Genomic DNA, 18,047 nt, shown 5'->3' with positions numbered 1-18,047 from the left:
GGAAATAATGAGAGCCTTGGCTGATTTGCATGCCAATCGTTGGGTGTCAGTGCTGAAACAAAGCACCTGCATTACATGCTGGCTCTGCACCTTGCCGGGAGAGCTTTTGGTGCTGCTTCTCAAAACAACTTCGGTGAAGCAGAAACCAACCTTATCATCATCCTGTTGTCGGCAGTCACCCGAATGCACCGAGTGCCACCGGTTACACGCAGCTCAGCAGCGCCTGGTCTCGTGCCGCCACGTGCCGAGCTGCAGCCCAGCGGCCGCTCCCCGCGGGCAGGAAACCTGCAGGCACCCGCTGGGCGCTGCCACCGGCCCCGTGCCCGCCCGCGGCAGCGGGACCAGGCCAGGGCACAGCCAGGTCACCCCCCTGGCGGGGTGGATGTCCCTGCCTCCCAGCTCCCGGCTGCCACACAAAGGTGACGGAAAACAACCTGGTTTTCCGTGCAGCACGCTCCAGATTGGCACCGGGCAGGGGAGCTGGGTGCTCGCGGCGGAGGGGCAGCGGGGCCGGGAACATCTCCGGGCAGGGTGGGGACGGGCAGGGGCGGCCCAACCGGGAGGCCGTTCGGGGGACGGGATGGGAGGGTTTGTTCTGGGGTAAGCTCAAGCCTAGCAAGCTTTGTGCCAGTGCGTTTATTTACACCCACTCCCGTACGGCAGCAGGGTTAAGGGGTGATTTACACGCTCGGCTGCGGCCGGCGGGAGCCGTACCGCAGTCCCTCCGGTGAGACCCGCACCGGCACGGGAGGCGGGGAGAGGCCCCGCGGGGCTCCTCCTCGGGCAGGGATGAGGCCCCCAGGGGCCCTGGAGCCCCTCCGGCTGTTCCCGGGGTGCCGGCTGCTCGGGCTCCCCGCGGCACCGAGCTGGAAGCGCCCGGCTCGGCCCGGGGCTGCCGGGCAGACCCGGGGAGCTCTGCCGCAGCTCAGCCCGCCGAGCCGGCCGAGCCACGCGGGGCTCGGGCTCCGGAGCCGCCCCGCCGATAACCGGCGTCGCACCGGCCGCGGGCAGCCCCTGCTTCCGCCCCGCTGCCGGGAGCCGCCCGTCCCCCCTCGGGCGCGGGACCCCCGGGCCCCGCCCCGCCCCCCGCGCGGCCCCGCCTCCCATTGGCCGGCGGGCGGGGGCGGGCGGGCCGCTTTGTGACGTCACGATCAGCTGTCGGGAGGTCCCGATTTGTGCGGGGCAGCGGCGGGCGCGGCGCAGAACTGCGTGGTGCGTGCTCCTGCCCCCACCCCCTCTGGCCTCGCGACTCCTCAGTGGCGATACCGGCAAGGTGAGCGCGGGATGCGGCGGGTCTTCGGGGGGCGGGGGGGTGGCTCGCTCGCTCCCGGCCCGGCCGCCGGTGTCCGGGAGCGGCGGGGGGTGGCAGGGCCGGGCTCGGTCCAACCGGTACCGGGACCCTTCCCCTCGGCTGGGCGCTGGGCCGGGTGCGGGAGGAGGGCTGCGGTTCCGCCGGGCACGGACCCGTTCGGGAGCCGGGGCGCGGCGGTCGCGGGGAGCCTTCGTCCGCCCGCAGCGGGGCCGGGCAGGGCCGGGCCGGGTCAGGTCAGCGCAGCGGAGCCGGGCTGGGCCGTGCGCTCCCCCCCCCCCCATGTCCCCCCCCGGCCGTTGTTTGTTTCTGCACCGCCGCGCTCGGAGCCGGGCCGCTCGCGGCCCCCATTGGCTGCGGCGCGCTGGAAGGCCGCGGTGACGTTGCCTTATTTGCATATGACATTGGGACGTCACGAGTCCCCCCCCGAGCTGTCCTGCCGCGACCCCGGCCCCGGGCGGGGGGGCGCGGGGGGAATGGGGCGGCGCTGCCCGGGGCCGTGCGGCCGCTCCGCCGCCGGGCCCCCCGTCCCCCCGTCCCGGCGCGGGGCTCCCCGAGCGAGCCTGAGCCGTGGCAGCGGCTCCCGCGGGCCCGTGGCGCAGCGCCCTTGGCGGAGGCGGTTGGGTCAGGAGGGCGGCCTAGGAAAGGGAAGGCCGGTCCCGAGGCCGCCTGCCCCCTGGCCGGCCGGCTGCCGTCCCGCTCCCGAATAGCTGCCCGCTGAGACCGCAGCGCGCCTTGCTCGTGTCCCGGCAGCTGCACGGGGCCCTTGGGGAAAACGGGCATCGTGGCTTTTGTGGTGGTCGCCGAGTTAAGAAGCCTGTGCAGAGGTGCAGGTGCCCTGGGCCCCGGGTGTGAAGCAGCAGTGCCCAGTGCTGGCAGTGGGCACCAACGAGGGCTGAGCTGGGCAGGTGCCAGGTGTGGCCACAGACTTGGCCAACGCCTTGCTGTGACACCAAGCCACTGCAGGAACAGGCGTTGGTCACCAGTGTAGGACAGTGCTGCACTTTTGTTTCCACCAGGCTTGGGCTTTGCAGTGCCAAGAATTATTTTTTTTCCTCTAGAATAAATACTTCCCCTCCTTTTTAAATTCCCCAAAAAGAACACCGTTATTTCTGTTCTACCTCACTGTCACTGTTAGGAATCTGTTGGATCAACCTGTGCTTGTCTCGCTGGATGCAAAAGGAAAAAATGCAGGGGAAGCTTTTCTGTCAAGAATAAACCAATATCACCTGCTCAGAGCAAGACTGGAAAAACCTGAGGTGTAAACTCTTGTCTCAGGGTGAATTGCTCAGCAAGGCTTGCCTGGCTGCACATGGCCCCAGGCAGACTCAGGGCAGATGCCAAGGTGAGCCCGGGGTGCCAAAGTCTACCCTTCCCATCAGCACTGGGCTTCCTGCAATGTACTAAGGGTGTGATGCTGGGACTGCTCACCTCCCAGCGTGTGCTCCCAGGGATGTTTTACACATTGCATCCCAGAGAGGAAACATCTGGGTTCCTTGCATTTTCTAGGACTGCTTGCAGCAAATCTAAAAATTCCTGTGCGCTTGGCTGCTGGCAGGCTTTCCAGGGCTCTGTGTGTGATGGCATTAGATGGCAGCAGATGAGATTTGTCCTTGGGGCAGCAACCTTCCTTCCCTGTGGCAGCAGCACAGGGACCCCACATGGCTGGCACTGGAGTGGATGTCTCGGCACTTGCAGGGATTGCCTCAGCATGGGTGTTTTGTTGTCTCTGGAGTCCTGCTTGGTCTGGATGCTGAAGTGACTTGATTGGTGTGATCCAAGCCAGAAGGGTTGTCTCCCATTAGTAAGGAAAGTTCCATGTTAGTTTTCTTTCTCTGGGCTTTTTCTTGTTGCTCTCTGCCTTCTTTTCCCCCTCCCTTTGCTGTTGCTCCATTCAAGGCAGCAGAGGAGAGCCTGCTGTGAATCAGCCTCTGGCAGTATAGAGACTCATAAATGTGGCTGCTGCTAAAGCAAATGGGCAAGCAGGAGCTGTGCTCTGGGTGTGACACGGACAGCCCTGCAGAGCCATCCTGGGCAAGCCTGTGGCATGTTGAGTCCCTGCCCTGGCTTGGAGGGATGGGGGGCAGAGCAGGGATGCCTCACCACCCTCTCCTGGGGCGCCTGAGGACCAGAGGGGGCATCCTAAGTGGGGGCATCCCCACTCGCTTCTCTCTGTGTCTCAGTGCTGGGTTTAGGGTTTTGGTACATGTTGCATGGAGAGAGCAGCCTGGGATGTGCTTGACTGATTTAGGTGAACTGAAAATAACATTTCCCACTTGTGCTGGAGGCACACACCTGATTTATACCTCTGCCACAATGACTTCTCAGCGTATTCTTAGCCCTGCTGAGGAAGGACCTTTTCTGCCGTTTGTCATCAGCATCCCTCCTGCTGCAGGGTATTTATGGGAAGTTTAAAGGAACCCAGTGTTGTTTCCAGGTGGAGCAGCTGCTGGTGTTGCAGCCTGGAGCTGCCAGTCCTGTGAGGCTGAGGCTGCCGTGGGCTCCTTGCGCACCTCAGGGCTGTGCTGCCATTCCTCTCACCTATTCTTAGCTCCTGGGGTTATTTGCAGGGACGGTGACTCAGGAAGCTAATTATTGTGTAGAGGTTTGGGGGGGGGGGGGGGGGGGGGGCGGGGGGGGGGAAGAACAAAATGCATTATAATTTCCATACTCCTACTTTAATGTGTATTATTTAATACCCTTGAGCAAGTTCTAAAAGGCTGTGGCTGTTGGGCTTTCTGGAAGGGCTGGGCTGCTTGGGAAACTCCTCTGTCCCCAAGTGCATGTCCCTTGCAGGCATTCCTCACTTGCTGGCAGTAGTCTGGGATGGGGTTGGTGCACCAAACTGGAAGCCTGGGATGGGGGCAGCTGTCCCCATGGCAGAAGACGGGACGTCACCACAGGTGGCTGGGACAGGGGAGCCCAGCAGCGAGGGCAGAGTCCCTCGCTGCTTGGCCTGGTGATGTCTGTGGGGTGTCCTGGGGTGGGGAGCAGCAGGGACCAAGCTGGTGTGGGACCCCCCTGCTGTCACAGTGCAGCTGGTCATGGCCAGGCCCCAGGCCCCCTTTCATCAGGACCCAGGGGAGCTGCCCCTCTGTGACAAGGACACAGAGCTGAGGGCTTTGGTAGATTGCAAGGAGGGTCTGGAGGGGACCAAGCACTCTGTGCTGGTCATGCTGGCCAGGAGCTTCTCCCTTTTACAGTGGAGGAGAGGTGAAGAGCCTGATCCTGCCTCTCTAACAGTGTACAAGCAGACAGTGTAACCTGAGCATGAGGATTAAAGATCCCCAGGGCGGAGAACCTGCTTCCTGCTCAGGGTGGACTCTGAGAAGTGTCGTGCTGCCCCTTGTTGAGCTGTTGGATATGGCCATGTTCCTGCTGCGGTGTGGGCAAGGCAAGCTTGCTTCACCCCCTGGGCTGATCCTGCCTTCGGAGCCCAGCCCTGGCCGTTGCTGAAGGATGTTCCTCTTGTGGAGGCCCTGAAGCTGGGGGCTGTCTCCACAAAACTCACTGCAGAGGCCGTGGTTGCTCTCATCAATGAGTTTGCCTAGTCAAGGGAAGCCCCCTGCCCCCAGCAGCAGGGGGCTCTCATGAGGCAGCTGGGGTAGCTGGTGGTGTGTGTACGCTGCCTGGGGCAGGACCCTTGAAGTGATCCATCTTTTGCTCCTGGGGGAGCTTTCCCTCTTTCCTGCTGCTTTGGCAGCTGCTTGTGAGCCCCCTCCCCTCTGTGCGGTGCAGAGGGAGGTGGGTGCAGGTCTGTGCTGGGGCAGGATGGCCCCTGCCTTGTTGTGGGAATGGGATCTGCCAATGGAAGCGTTATCTCAGGGTTTTTAGAAAAAGAAGCTAAATTTGGGGTGGGGTGTCAATTGAAACTAATAGTATCCACTGTGTCTTGTGCCTTTAGGAAAGGAAACTTACCTATGAGTTAGGGTAAGCATCTGTGGAGCCCAGACACTTCAGCCCCTGGCTTTCCTGATGGCAGCTGCAGTGCTTTGGAACCAGTCTCCTAAGAGCCCTGGGGGGACGGAAGGAGGAGCATGTTTCCTGAAGTCTTTGCTGTTGTCCAGTGAAGGCAGCTCTCAGGTTTAAACACTACAAATAAAAGCCAAGACTTTCTGCTCTCTGTTGTGATTTATCCTGAGCTCAAATCTCAGCTTTGAGCCTGCTGGAGAGGAGTTCCTTGTCCAGGGCCTCTCCCAGCCACCAGCATCCCCTTGCTGCAGCCTCTGGTCCCCAGGTTCCCTGCCGAGCTGTGGTGCATGTGCCTGGGGAAAAGAGGCAGGAAGCCCCCCTCAAGCCAGGGGCACTTCCAGCAGACCTCAAGACAAGTGGGGGGCAGCACCGCTGCCTCCCCCAGGCCCCAGAAGCCACAGTCCTGGGAGCCAGCCTGGTCCCACAGAGGGGAGAGAGTGGCTATGACCAGCAAAGGGGAGAGCCCAGCAAGCATATCAAGGCCTTGTTAATGCTTTTTGTTTTTTCCTCATTTTTATTGGTAGGATTTAACGCTCCAGGGAAAGGGGCTGCCCCAGTAGCTTTGTGGGAAGCGCATGAGTGGATGATGCTTGAAGTGCTGTGACTTTGCTGCACTCAGGGTTTTGGGGATGAGAGCTGCCATGGCTGTGTCTGCAGCCAGAGCAAATGCCTGGGATGTGCCTCAGTGCCTCAAACCCCTCTGCTCCATACTGTGGGGGAAACACTTCCAGAACAAGTAGCGGAGAATCCTTGATGACTTTATGCTGAGAGATGGCTTGAGCATGCTGTGAGCAAGGCATCCTGCCTGGATCTGGCTTGCTCAGCCACTGCCACTTCTCGGGTGCTGGTGAAGGGGTGAATTGTGGCAGCAGAGATGCAGGATGAACCCCAGAGTCTAGGGGGATCCCGTCATCCTCAAGGTTCCCTTTTTTTTTTTTTTTTTTTTTTTTTTTTTGGCCTTGTGGAGCAGGCATTAGATCTCCTGTGCATCTGTGGGCAAGAAGCCAAAATGCACGGCAATCCCAGAACAAGTAAATACAAGCGTGCCAGAGCTCTGGACCAGGAGCAAGCATCTGGACTCACTGCACGTACCTGCCGGGAGCCTGGCTGGTGCTGCAGGGGGTGGGTTGCACCGGGGGCCTCGGTACCACCGCGCAGCCCCTCTCCCCCCAGAGCTGCCCAGGGACTGCACTGGGTCCCTGCTCTCACCGACCAGCTTGTAGCAAACATGGGGACCCCTGTTTACCTCTGAAACCAGATGCACTGAGGATGTCCTGTCCCCAGACTGGCAGCTCTGCATGGATTCACCACCTTCCTTGTAGAGCTGCCAGCTGGGCTTTGCCCTCAGTGTGCCAAGCAGGACTGCATGCAGTTAGCCTGGTCAGGGGCTCTGCCTTTCCCCACATCCCGCCCTTGATGGCATTTTAATGCCCTTTTATGTCTCTGGACCAAATGTGTTTTCTCTGCAGAATTAATACTCTGTGCCTTGTGTCTGCCATCTGTGCATGGCTTTTTGAAAACTTTGCAGGCATAGATGAAATTGGAGTCCTGACCTCCCCCAAGCTGCAGGGAATTTTCCCCCAGTGGTAAAACTGGCACAGTAATGTAGCCTGGTTGGAGAAGAGCCTTGCCCACGACACCTACCCAAGGTCCTAGGTCTGCCTCTCAGAGGGACAGCTGTGGGTGCATGCGGCACATGTGGTGAGTGAGCAGTGGCTGTGCTGGAAATGCCCCATTGCCCCTGTCAGGAAGGGGACAGGCACAAGACAGCTGTCCCTGTCCCCCTTGCACTTAGCTGGGTATCTGCCCCATGGTACAGGCCTGTGATCTTGGAGAACCTCACTGGTACAGAAACATGGTCTGGTCTTGGGGTATTGTTGAAAAGTACCAGTGATGCCACATGTGACAGTGTCACCTACCAGAGCTGGAAATGCGTGCAGCTGCTTTACAAGAACACGTCTGCAAGTGCCCACAGAGAAAATAATAGTGACAGCTTTCAGAATTACACCAATGTAGAAGTATCAGCACAGAGTTCTCGAGCCCAACTCCAATCAGCACACATTACTAATAGAAAGATCAAATGAAAGGTCCCCTGCTGCTTCCCAACTTCCAGCTGCAGTTTTGGTCTGTGGCCCATCCTGAACAGCTTCTTGGAGAGCAGCTTGGAGCAGGCAGGGGTGCTGGCACGGCTGGCTGGCTGGCAGTGCTGGTGCCTCTGTCCTCTTGTGAGGTGTGCATTTAGCATCCTGCTAAGAGAGTATTTTAGGGCCCAACCCCTCTTGCACTGCAGCAATCGCAGTGGCTCATGCCAGGTCTTCAGACACAGCATTGTCATCACCCTGTTCCTTGCCTTTCCCATAGAGATTTGTGCCACAGCCTGCGTGCAGTGATGGAGGAACTGGTGCTGGCCAGGTCCAGATTTACAGGGAGGGGATCAGGTCCCAGCCTGACTGCAGGACAGTGCTTGGTGCTGCACCTGGGATGTGCGGCTGGCTGGGGGGGGGTGGCGGTGGTGCATGCCATGTGGGGCTGGGGCAGGCCAGAGGCTGTGGGCACCCATCCTGGCATGGCCACGTGTAGCACAGTGCTCTGGGACATGGCAGGGATTGGGGCTGGAACAGCCTTCCTGCTGTCCCCTCCAGCACCACACATCCTACGTGTCCAGTCTGAATGTGTTTCTCCTTGTTTTCTTTGGTAGGCCTTTGCACTGAAGCCGAGAGAAGAACCTCGTAACTGCACTGCATGTCCTTTAACTCAGCTGAGACTTTGTTAGCAGCAAAGCACCCCTGCCCCAAGGAAGGACCTCCAACGCTGTCAAGCTCCGTGCCCCTCTGCCCCTCCCTGCTTTGAGTCAGGCGCTCAGCAGTAGCTTTATTCCTGTCCTGTCCCATCTGACCACTTCCCACCATGTTTCAGCGTCTCACCAGTCTCTTCTTCAGCGACAGCAACACGCCAGAGGGCCTGGAGGAGCCCAAGCCCTTTGTCTCGGAGGAGGAGGAGGAGGATGGATGGCTTATAATTGATCTTGGAGGTGAGAAAAGCAAAGTTTCACCCTGGTTTCGCATAGCTGCTGAATGGTCTTGTCTTTCCAGCACTGGACAAGCCCTGTCAGGCAATAGTAGACCTTGCCTGGGAGCCTTCCTTTTGCTCCCTCAGGGGAGGTTCCTGCCTTGCCACCAGCAGTGGTGGCACTCTGGGCTGTCAGGTGATGCTGCTCCCCAGCTCCTGAGCCCCCAGCACTAGAACAGGATCCTCACACAGCCCCGGGTCGGGAGGTGTCCCTGGGTTTTGGTGCAGTCCCACCTGCTGGAGGCTCATTGGGCTGGGCACAGCTGAGCCACAGGCAGGCGACGGTGATGGCATGTCCCCTCCACCGTGGCTGGTGCTGTGCCCGGTGCCATCAGCCATGTGGCTCAGTCAGGTGCTTATCCCCTTGCAGCCATCTCCAGCTCTGTGCTGCACTGGGGTCATCTGAGGCCACCCAGGGGAGCCAATCTCCACTCCAAAAGTTTTTGCAAGGGTTTCTCTTCCCAAAGCATTCCCAGCGCCCTTGCTAGGAGCACTCAGGCAAGGTCCACAGTTGTAACGTGCCCGTGGATCACCTTGCCTGCTGGGGCTTCCCGCTCCCAGGGATGGCTGGGACCATCCTAGGCCCTTTGACAGCAGCCAGGCCCTTTCACATTGCTTGTGCCATGAGGGCTTCTCAAGCTCCATTAAGATCTCTGCGTTGCTATTGTAGGGCCTATGACTCAACCAATTGCAATGATCATTTTGTGACCTTTTGCTTGCAAATTGCACAGCAAACTTACACAAACAAGCCTGCACTGCAACCTTTGGGCCACTGCTCCTTGGTGGCTTCCAGCCGCTTTTACAGCCTCTGGTAAGTCACAGAGCCCCAGCCCAGCAGACACTGGTGGTCCTGCAGGGGCTGGGACTTGTCTCCCTCACAGGGATGCCCCTGCCACATGCACTGAGCAGAGCTGATGTGTGTCATTAATTAGGAATCTGTGCCCCATACAGTGAGCTGGAAAGGGGACCAGAGCTCAAACATGCCTGAGGCAGGGGACGGGGACACCTTGGTGCCAGCCTGGGAGACCTGTGGGGAGCTGGTGGAGGCAGGAGGATGGTGAGGGCAGCCATGGAGGAGTACCAGTCCTCTGGGCTCCCTGGTGGCTGTCCTGCCAGTCATAGCAGTAATGTGGGAGGAGATGGGTTGCAAGCTCCCTGCAGCATGGGGCATGCTGTTGCCATGCATCAGGGCCTGCTGGCCTCAGTCCTATTGCCGGCAATGGCCACATCATGCCCAGAGCATGCCAGGAGGAACCACAAGTTTCCTCTAGCAGAGAAATGCTGGGCTGTGCCATGAATACCTGGGTGAGGATCCAGGGCTGACTTTGTTACTAAAGGCTCCTGTATTTTTTTTATTTTTTTCTTTTTTTTTTTTTAATCAAGCAGCCAGGCCCTTGGTGCAGACCCAGCTTTTGGAAGGGTGTCTGCATGGACCTAGCACCCCACTGCTAATCTCCACAGGCACCACGGCTGCCTAAGCTGCCATAGCTAGCAAGGGATAGATTTATTTCAGCCCTATTTTGGAGCCTTGAGTTATGCAAAGCACTTCAAAACCTCAGCCTCTTGGCTCCAGCCCTGATCCTCCACATTACATTGGTGGCAGGCGAGCGTGTCGCAGCCTGGCACTCCCCCAGCAGCCTCAAGATCCTTGTACCCTCGGCAGGTCTTTGACCCATGCATTGCAGAACGTGCCCACCCTCCTGGGAGCATTCTGGGTGCATTTCTCGGGGCTTAGAGTTCAGGCTGCAAGTCCCCCAGCAATGTGGGAACCCTGTAACAGCACTTGTGACATTAGAAGCCACCTTTGGGGTGGATGGGGACAGATAAGCACACATGCCTCCATGTTGTGGGAGCACACCTGACCTCGGGGGGAGAAGTGTTCAAGCCAGGCTCTGTCTGTCTGCAGGCTGACGAATAATCTGCAGCCTCGTATGTCAGCAGCTATTCATAGCCTTGTATCCACTGACCTGAAGAAAGATGCTCTCCGGTCTGCAAGGCTAATTGTGGCTGACCCTATGCCCTAGGCTGGAGGAGCTGGGACGTGTTAGGTGGTAAACGCCTGCCCCATACTTCATGCTTCATATTTTTTCTAGCCTGTTTGGGCACTGCAAGCTCACATTCACCTCTGATTTCTCCTGCACCCTCACCCAGCAGCAGAGTCAGACGTCCATACAGACCTGCACTGAACCAACCCTGAAGAGAATGGTTCCTCTGACCCTGGGATGAGCCTGAAGCGGTTCTGGGTTTTGTGGTGAGCGCAGCGCCCTGCTGGGCACAGCCATGGCTCCCAGCATGGGAAATGCCCTGGCCCCTGTAGCCGGAGGCCAGAGCACGTGGGGGCAGCTCATGCTCAGCTGGCTGAAAATTGGCCCTGGTGGACTGAAGTCAAAGCCAAAGTGAAAGCTTTCAGTGAAGAGTTTATTCCCCGAGAGAAAGGTCTTTTCCAGGAAAAAGGTGCGCACCATGTGTGCACGTGTGTCTGCTTGGTTCCACACGTGCACAGTGCTGTGTGTGTGCATATGAAGGTACACAGGTGCAGCTGTGTGTGAGCACCGCGCTTCAGGTGACCTAAGAAAGCTTGCAGACAAAAGCAATGTGTTTTTCTGGCCAAATTTCTTTCTCCACTTCAAGAAAGAAAAAAATTTCCCCTGTATACCCCAATGGCTGGTAAATCCACCCAGACCGAAACCGTCAACTTGTATGCTGGGTCAGCGCGAGGGGCGTGGTTGCCCTGCCAAGACTCCCCTGCACCCGCAGCAGTGGTGATGCCGTGGGGTGCCTCTCGCACTAATGATGCCCCGGCGGGCACCCCCCCCCCCCACCCCCCCCCCCTACTGTACATGGTGTGTGTGTGTCCCCGCTGTGCCCCGCATGGCTCCGTACCCCGCTCGCTCCCCAGGCAGTGCTGCCCACCCCGGCACACAGCGGCGGGCCGGGGCCTGCGGGTGTTCGGTGAGGCCCTGCCTGGTGCCACCACCTGCCCTGGCCCACACCTGCAGCCCCGTGCCCGCCCTGCCTGGCCCCTGCTTGATGGACGAGAGTTGGTTTGTCACCCCTCCCCCATGTTTTACTGCAGAGGAGCCTGGCCCCGACGGTGTGGGCAGCAGCCCCATGGAGGACCTGCTCATCGAGCACCCCAGCATGTCTGTCTATGTCACCAGCACCCTCGAGTTGGACGCAGAGGAGCTGCAGGACTCTTTTGCTGGGTGAGTGTGGGGCCAGGGACCAGGGTGGCCACGCGTGCCCTGCAGCATTTCACCCATGCTGCCCGGAGGACCCAGGCATGGTGGTTTTAAACTGAAGGAGGGTGGATTCAGATTGGTTATTAGGAAGAATTTTTTCTCGCTGAGGCACTGGTGCAGGTTGCCCAGAGAAGCTGTAGATGCCCCATCCCTGGAGGTATTCAAGGTCAGGTTGTATGGGGCTTTGAGCAACCTGATCTGGTGAAAGATGTCCCTGCCCACAGCAGGGCTTGGTCTGGATGATCTCTGAAGGTCACTTCCAACCCAAACCATCCTGTGATTCTGTGACGTCAGTGTCCCCATGTCCCACCTGGCAGGGTGTCCCAGCCAGCACTGTGCAAGGACAGCAGCCTCTGTGCCCCAAAATACTTTGGAAAAGTGACCTTGATGTGCGCTGGATCCACATTAAGACAGCTGTGGGTGTGGGACCAGCCACGTGTGTGGTTGACCTTGCTGTGTGGACCAGCCCTTGCTGTGTGGTTACTGCTGGCACGGACAGCAGTGGCCTCTTCCTCGTCCTCTCCTGGCATGTGGCTGTTCACTAAGGATGCTGCGTGTTACCCCACCACCGGTCTGGGGCAGTCTCCTGGACTGTTTTTTAACATGGAGGCTTGCATGTATATGGCACAAGCAAAGCAGTCCTACCAGAACAGGATGACCCCCGGGCGCTGGTGCCCCTGAGTCCCTGGTTTCCCCACACAGGGGGGTGCTGCAGACCCCTGCCCCCAGCTCCCCTTTCTGCTGGCCTGGGCTGTGAGACCTTTCTCCCTGCCCCACAGCCCAGTGTAACAGGGGTGTTAAACAGAGATGCCCCAGCCTGCCACCTAACAGATGCAAGCAAAATCTGACCCTACTGCCATCTCCTTTCCCAGCCACCCCCCTCTTCCTTCCCCATGCCCCTTCCTGGGGCCGCAGCCTCTCTGCAGTGTGAGGAGCTCTGCCTTCTCCCCTCTCCGCACAGCACCCAGGAAAGCCCTGACCCACCAGTGAGTCCTGGTACCACCATGCTGTGGGTCTCTGCTACCCCCACACCAGCCCTCCAGCACCTCCCCTGTGAGCCCCCCAATGGGGCAGGGAAGTGTCCCCTGGCATTGCAGCCTGCTTATTTACCCAGCCTCAAAAAGCAGAATTTGGGGTGATCCTTTCTTTGTATGGCCAGGGCACATTATCCCTCTTGGACCTTTCCCTTTGTAAAGTTGTCCTGAGGATCTCAGTGCCATCTCAAGAGCTTAAGAGAAACCTCAGTGCTGGAGGGTGAAGGAAGGGACCAAAGAGAGCTAGGAACAGGCAAGTGAACAAATCTGTTTAGGAGTGGGTTGGACACAAGGGGGCTGTGGGCTGTGCTTGGCTCCTGCCCACCGGGTTTGAGGGTGCTGGTGGCAATACGGCCACCATGGGGCTGCAGGCAGGTCTTGCAGGAGGGTGGGTGAGGGTTGGCTGCTGGTGTGTGGGTGGGATGGCCACGTGGCTGGCAGGGACCAGGCACCACTGGCTGCTGATGGTCCCATCTCTCTGCAGAGAGGTGCCGGAGCCCCGGCTGGAGCGGCACACGCCGCACCACACTACGTCCCTGTCGGTGAAGGCTGCCATCCTGGAGAAGGTCAGCCAGGCACGGCGGGTGCAGCGGGCTAAGCAGCTGGCAGAAAAGCCATGGCTCAGCCAGAAGGCGCTGCAGCGGCAGGACCGGGCCCGACAGCGCCCAGCCCGCCGGGCCCGACAGCGTACAGGGAGCTTCCTCCACCAGCCCTGCCAGCGCCACTGCAACTACTGACCTCACCAGCAGCGGCCCCGCCGCCATGGCACCTCCCGGCGGGGCGCGGCCTCCCTTCAACACCAGCCCCAGTGCCACCACTCCACCTCCCCGTACATCTCACATCTCCAGGCCCATGCTGGCATTGCCTCATGCAGCACGGGCCAGGAGAGTGATGCCGTCCTCTGCCCTGTGCCCATCCGTCCACCAGCGTCTGCGCGGGGCAGTGGTGCTCCCTGTGAAATCGCCCATTTCCAAAATTCATGGAGAAGCCTGTTCTTTTGTGTCCTGAAGAGCCTGTGACATCAGTGCCTTTCTTTACAACATCATACTCCTCCACGTAAACAGACTGTGATGTCACAAGCGGATACCAAGTGGAAGTGCAAAGAGGAACAAAGCAACAAGATTTGGTATTTTTAGGAAAATATCATCAACGACACTAAATAATGCTTCCTTCCCCATACCTCCACCCCTCCTGGTGTCTCAGACCAGAGCAGAGATAGGACCCTGCTGTCGCCGCACACTGGTGACATTGCTGCTAGGGCCTGATCTTGTCCCTTCTCAGCGTGGCAGCACAGCACAGCACTGCCCTGCTACAGCCCCAGGCCTGGCAGTGCCTGTGATGCTATCAGCAGGTGGCCTTGGTGGCTCCAACACAGGTAAAACCAGCAAATCTCATCCCAGCCAATACTTCTTAATTGTAATTTTACCACAATAATACAGAAACCCCACTGCCATTCCCAAAAGAAAGCCAGGCAGGTCTCGGTGTTTTGTGTTTTTAAAGACAACATTACAAGAAATCTCAGGAAACAAAGCACTGACCCAGGAGCTGTTTGAGCACCACTGAGAAGAGCATGGTCTGCAGGGAACTGGTGTCAGCGTGGGGTCGTTGGTGGGGACCACAACCTCCAGCAAGTGTTGGTCCCACCAAGCTGCTGGCCACAAGCAAGCCTCAAGGTTGTGTGCTCCTCCTGGAGCCACTCACCTGTGCTGGCTGTACCCACATAACACATTTAGACATACATACGGACGTGTACGTGTCTGTATGTTTATGTGCACTTGGATGAGGCACTGTTTGAGCCAAGGAACATTGCCTGCCCTGCATCACTCCCTGGAGGAGAGCAGAGAAGGGGACTTGCGCAGCCTCCCTGAGGTGGTGGAAGCACGTTGGAACTAGTGGTGAGAGGATGTGAAATGAGAGCGGTGAGGAGCTCGGGTGTGAGGAAGAGGCCAGGGGAAGAGGCTGAACTGAGGGTGAGGATGGAAATGGAGTGGTTGTGATGCACAAGCCCATACAGAGCTGGTACCATGGCCCTGGCTGCGGTGGGAGCAAGACCAGGGCTGGCACTGCCACTGGACTGCAGTCACGCAGGGAACTCCCCATCTGGCCCCACCAACAGTCCCATATTTTACACAACGGGCCAAATTCAGTTGTGGGCAATGCTGATTTTTAATGCTGCTGCACCCAGGCTGCTCCAGGGAGCAAGCACCCCACTGGAGAGTCTGCCCTTCAGCATTGTTAACACCCATAACATCAGTGGTTTTAAGTCACTGTGGTAGGTCCAACCTTGGACTGTTGATTTTTTATTATTATTATTATTTCTAATGAGAGGAAAAAAACACCCACAAGCCCTTCTGTAACTACTAGCCTCCTGGATCTGTGACTGAGAAACCTGGACCTCCTGGGAAGTCGCTGATATTGTTTGCCTGCAGAGTGTATCTTTAGCACTGACACAGCGTTCCCAAAAGCATAGAAAGAATGAAAATTTATTTCAAATACCTATTTTAAACCACATGCCAGAGCCTCTCAGTTTCAATTCTTCCAGGCCAGTTTCTTGTTCAAGTCCTGCTGGGCTGGTGTAGAGGCCTACAGTGCTCATCATGTGCGCACGGCACCGGCTGCCATGCTGCCGAAAAAGGCGCAGGCAGCGACAGCGGCCAACAAGCCCTGTGCCAGGCACAATGCCAGCCATATCCTGCACCTGCAGCCAGTACCTGCTCCAGGACTGGCACCTGCACCACACTCCCATTTCTAACAGAAACCCCCATTTCAAATTCTGCTTTCTAATTTCAATAAAAGGCACAGTAAAAGCTTCCCAGGCAGAAAATGGGCTGTTCTGTTCCACTGCTTTTTCAGCCTTTCTCATAAATCCGGAGGTAGCAGAGCTTATTTTCACAGCTGAGATGAACAAGCTGGGGAGCCCGGTGCTCCCTCAGGCCTTCCACACACCCCCTGCCTCTCTCTGGGCACCATTGCAGCAGAGCCGTGAGGCTGCGCTGAGCACACCATCGCCTGGCAGACAGGATGCACAATTTAATTTCTCCACCACGGACTGATGACTCCTTGACTCGAGGGGAAAGTTTACATACTTTGGCTTCCTTGGCTTTACATTAAATGCCTTCTTATTTCTAAAGTGATCCCTGAGATAAACTGGGAGCATTGCAAACAAACGCTGCCACAAGTGCTGCTGAAGGCAAAAGGGGATGTTCTCAGCACTCAGGTGCCTCTGCCCGGAAGGTTCAGAGTGGCAAAGGAGGGCTGGGGCTGAATCCTGGAGCCGCACCCCTTGTCTCTCTCTTTCCCACAGCTCTGCACTGTGTCCTCTGTGGCCACCAGGCTGTTCCCTACCCAGGCAATGCCTTCAGAGGAAGAATTTTCTCTCTAGCCCAAATGTACATCAAGAAGTGGACAACCGTAGCAATTTCTGCCTCCCAGCTCATATTAACCTGCTGCAAGTTCTGCACATCTGAGATGCTGCTGCAGAGAGCTCCTGAAACCAGGGCTGGCTGCAACACCTTTGACCCTTCCACAGCTGAGAGATGCAAATGTGCTGGGGCCACCACCCCGGGTGGTGAATCACCCCAGGTGCTCACAAGCATTGCTCCAGTAAGAGAGCCCTGTGCTCATCCTCGGCCACCTGCTTGTGCAGCCTCTAGCAAAGCCCCCATTGGCTCAGCAGTGCTGGCTGTGCCCTGCTAGTGCCCATCATCTGTTTCAAATAGCTAATGCTGTTACTATGTCTTATTTTGGGGAAGTGACTCTAAAATATTTTGGTTTCCTTTAATCTTTCTGTGCCAGTCTGAGACATCTGTCATCATGCTACTCCCAGCCAACACTGGAAAAAAAAAAAAAAAAAAAAAAAAAAAAGCAGAACTATTATCACAGTTGATATCAAGAGTATCTTTATGAAGGGTTAATAAATTATTAATAATGTTTTAATGAAGAAGTTAATCCAGATTTGTAGCATCCCACAGGTCAATGGAGTGTGTTTACTGTGGTGATTAGGCTCCTGTGGTCCCCCCTCTGTTCACACATGTATTAATATCTACTAATCACGTATTAACCCCATACAAAGTGAGTACTTATGTACCTATCACACATTGTGACTGACACTTCTTATGCTATGGCAGATACATGTTTGGACTGTGCTTTGCAGAAGACCTGCGATGCTCCTGTCCTGTACAGTGGTGATCACTACAGCTGGCCTGATACCAAATCTCCTGCCCTAGTATTGTAAGATCAAGGAAAACCCTTTACACTGAGGTTATGTGTCTCCTTGAATCTTAAAACAAATGAAAGGTGCTTAAAAAAATAACTTTTTTTTTGCTTGTGCACATGTGTACATGTGTAAATATTTTAAAACACAGTGTGGATGTTTGGTAGGTTGTTTTGGGGTTTGGGGTTTTTAGCTTTTTGCATCCAGTATTTTCAATTTGTGACCAGCTCTGCAATGCTCCCAGTGGGAATTTGAAGCAAACATGCTGAGGGCTGGCAGGGAGGTGTTGGGCTGTGTCCTGCTTACGTAGCGAGGACGAGCTCTTGGTTTCTTTTTGTTTGTTACTTGTGTAGGAGGAAACTACAGTGTGGACTCAGGGACAAACAAATTGGCTGGGGTCTTTAAAAGTGTTTTTTTCTGGACTCCTCTGTTCAGCTGTGGCGTTTGTTTCTACCTGTGAGGCTGTTGGTTACTTATCTGTGTGGTCCCGACAGAGCACGTTGAAGCTGTGAGGATGCATGCCGTGGCCCCGGTGGAGGGGGGATTCGGCCAGCTGCCACCCGCTGAAGACACAGGGACTGAGCGGCCCAGGTGGAGGAGCTGCAACCGCTTCCTCGTGGTGCAAGCATCCCTGAACATCATCCCCAATTCCCTTGTGTATGTCCCCACAATTCAAAATGTACTGCTAGGATGTAGCTAGACCCTCCTTAGGCATTTTGGCTATAAGCAACCAGGTGCAACTTTAGGTAGTGTGTAAGAGCCCCCAAGGATTTGGAAGTCAAGCAGCACTGTGCTTTCTGAATCGGCCCCAGCTTGCCTGTGGGTGAGGCAGCAGGGCAATCACAGAGGAATGCTGCTGCAGGGGTCAGGCAGGACTGAAGTTCTTGTTTCACCCTGGAAGTAAGTGGCAAGGCTCCCACAAACAACAGAAGAGCAGGCGTAGTCCCCTGGAGAAGTGCCATCACTTGATATGAAAGTCAGGTTGCAGCAGGATGCATCCAAACCTGTGTGTCACCCCCCCTGGCAGCACTGGGGCAGCCCAGCTTCCCGACCCTGCAGTGGCAGCCCAGCAGCTCTGGCATCACACAAACAGGGTGCCTCACCAGCAGCTTGAGGCAGCTGTGACTAAGTCCCGCTACTGAATTTTGGCTCTCACCAGCACTGGAAGGCTGTGAGGTGGCGGGGTAGAAGGCCCCAGTCACCTGGCA

General features: G+C 57.1%; 1 protein-coding gene across 3 annotated transcripts; it reads left to right on the top strand.

The window, feature by feature from the left end:
* The first annotated feature begins 7,957 nt into the window (after positions 1-7,957).
* Positions 7,958-16,528, top strand: TP53INP2 (tumor protein p53 inducible nuclear protein 2). 3 transcript variants are annotated; one of them, XM_035344328.1, is made up of 4 exons: positions 7,958-8,312; positions 11,427-11,556; positions 12,465-12,578; positions 13,111-16,528. In XM_035344328.1, exons 1-4 carry the CDS (start codon positions 8,189-8,191, stop codon positions 13,361-13,363), a joined length of 621 nt encoding a protein of 206 aa, XP_035200219.1. In that variant the 5' UTR covers positions 7,958-8,188; the 3' UTR covers positions 13,364-16,528. The 3 variants fall into 3 exon arrangements, with proteins under 3 accessions (XP_035200219.1, XP_035200217.1, XP_035200218.1); XM_035344326.1 differs by having other exon boundaries at positions 11,250-11,556; XM_035344327.1 differs by lacking the exon at positions 12,465-12,578 and having other exon boundaries at positions 7,959-8,312; positions 11,250-11,556.
* The last annotated feature ends 1,519 nt before the right edge of the window (positions 16,529-18,047 follow it).

The sequence above is a fragment of the Oxyura jamaicensis genome, chromosome 20 (assembly GCF_011077185.1).
Source record: "Oxyura jamaicensis isolate SHBP4307 breed ruddy duck chromosome 20, BPBGC_Ojam_1.0, whole genome shotgun sequence".
In the NCBI taxonomy this organism is placed as follows: domain Eukaryota; kingdom Metazoa; phylum Chordata; class Aves; order Anseriformes; family Anatidae; genus Oxyura; species Oxyura jamaicensis.
The sequence above is the reverse complement of the archived record's forward strand: the minus strand, read 5'-3'. Positions and strand labels throughout refer to the sequence as shown.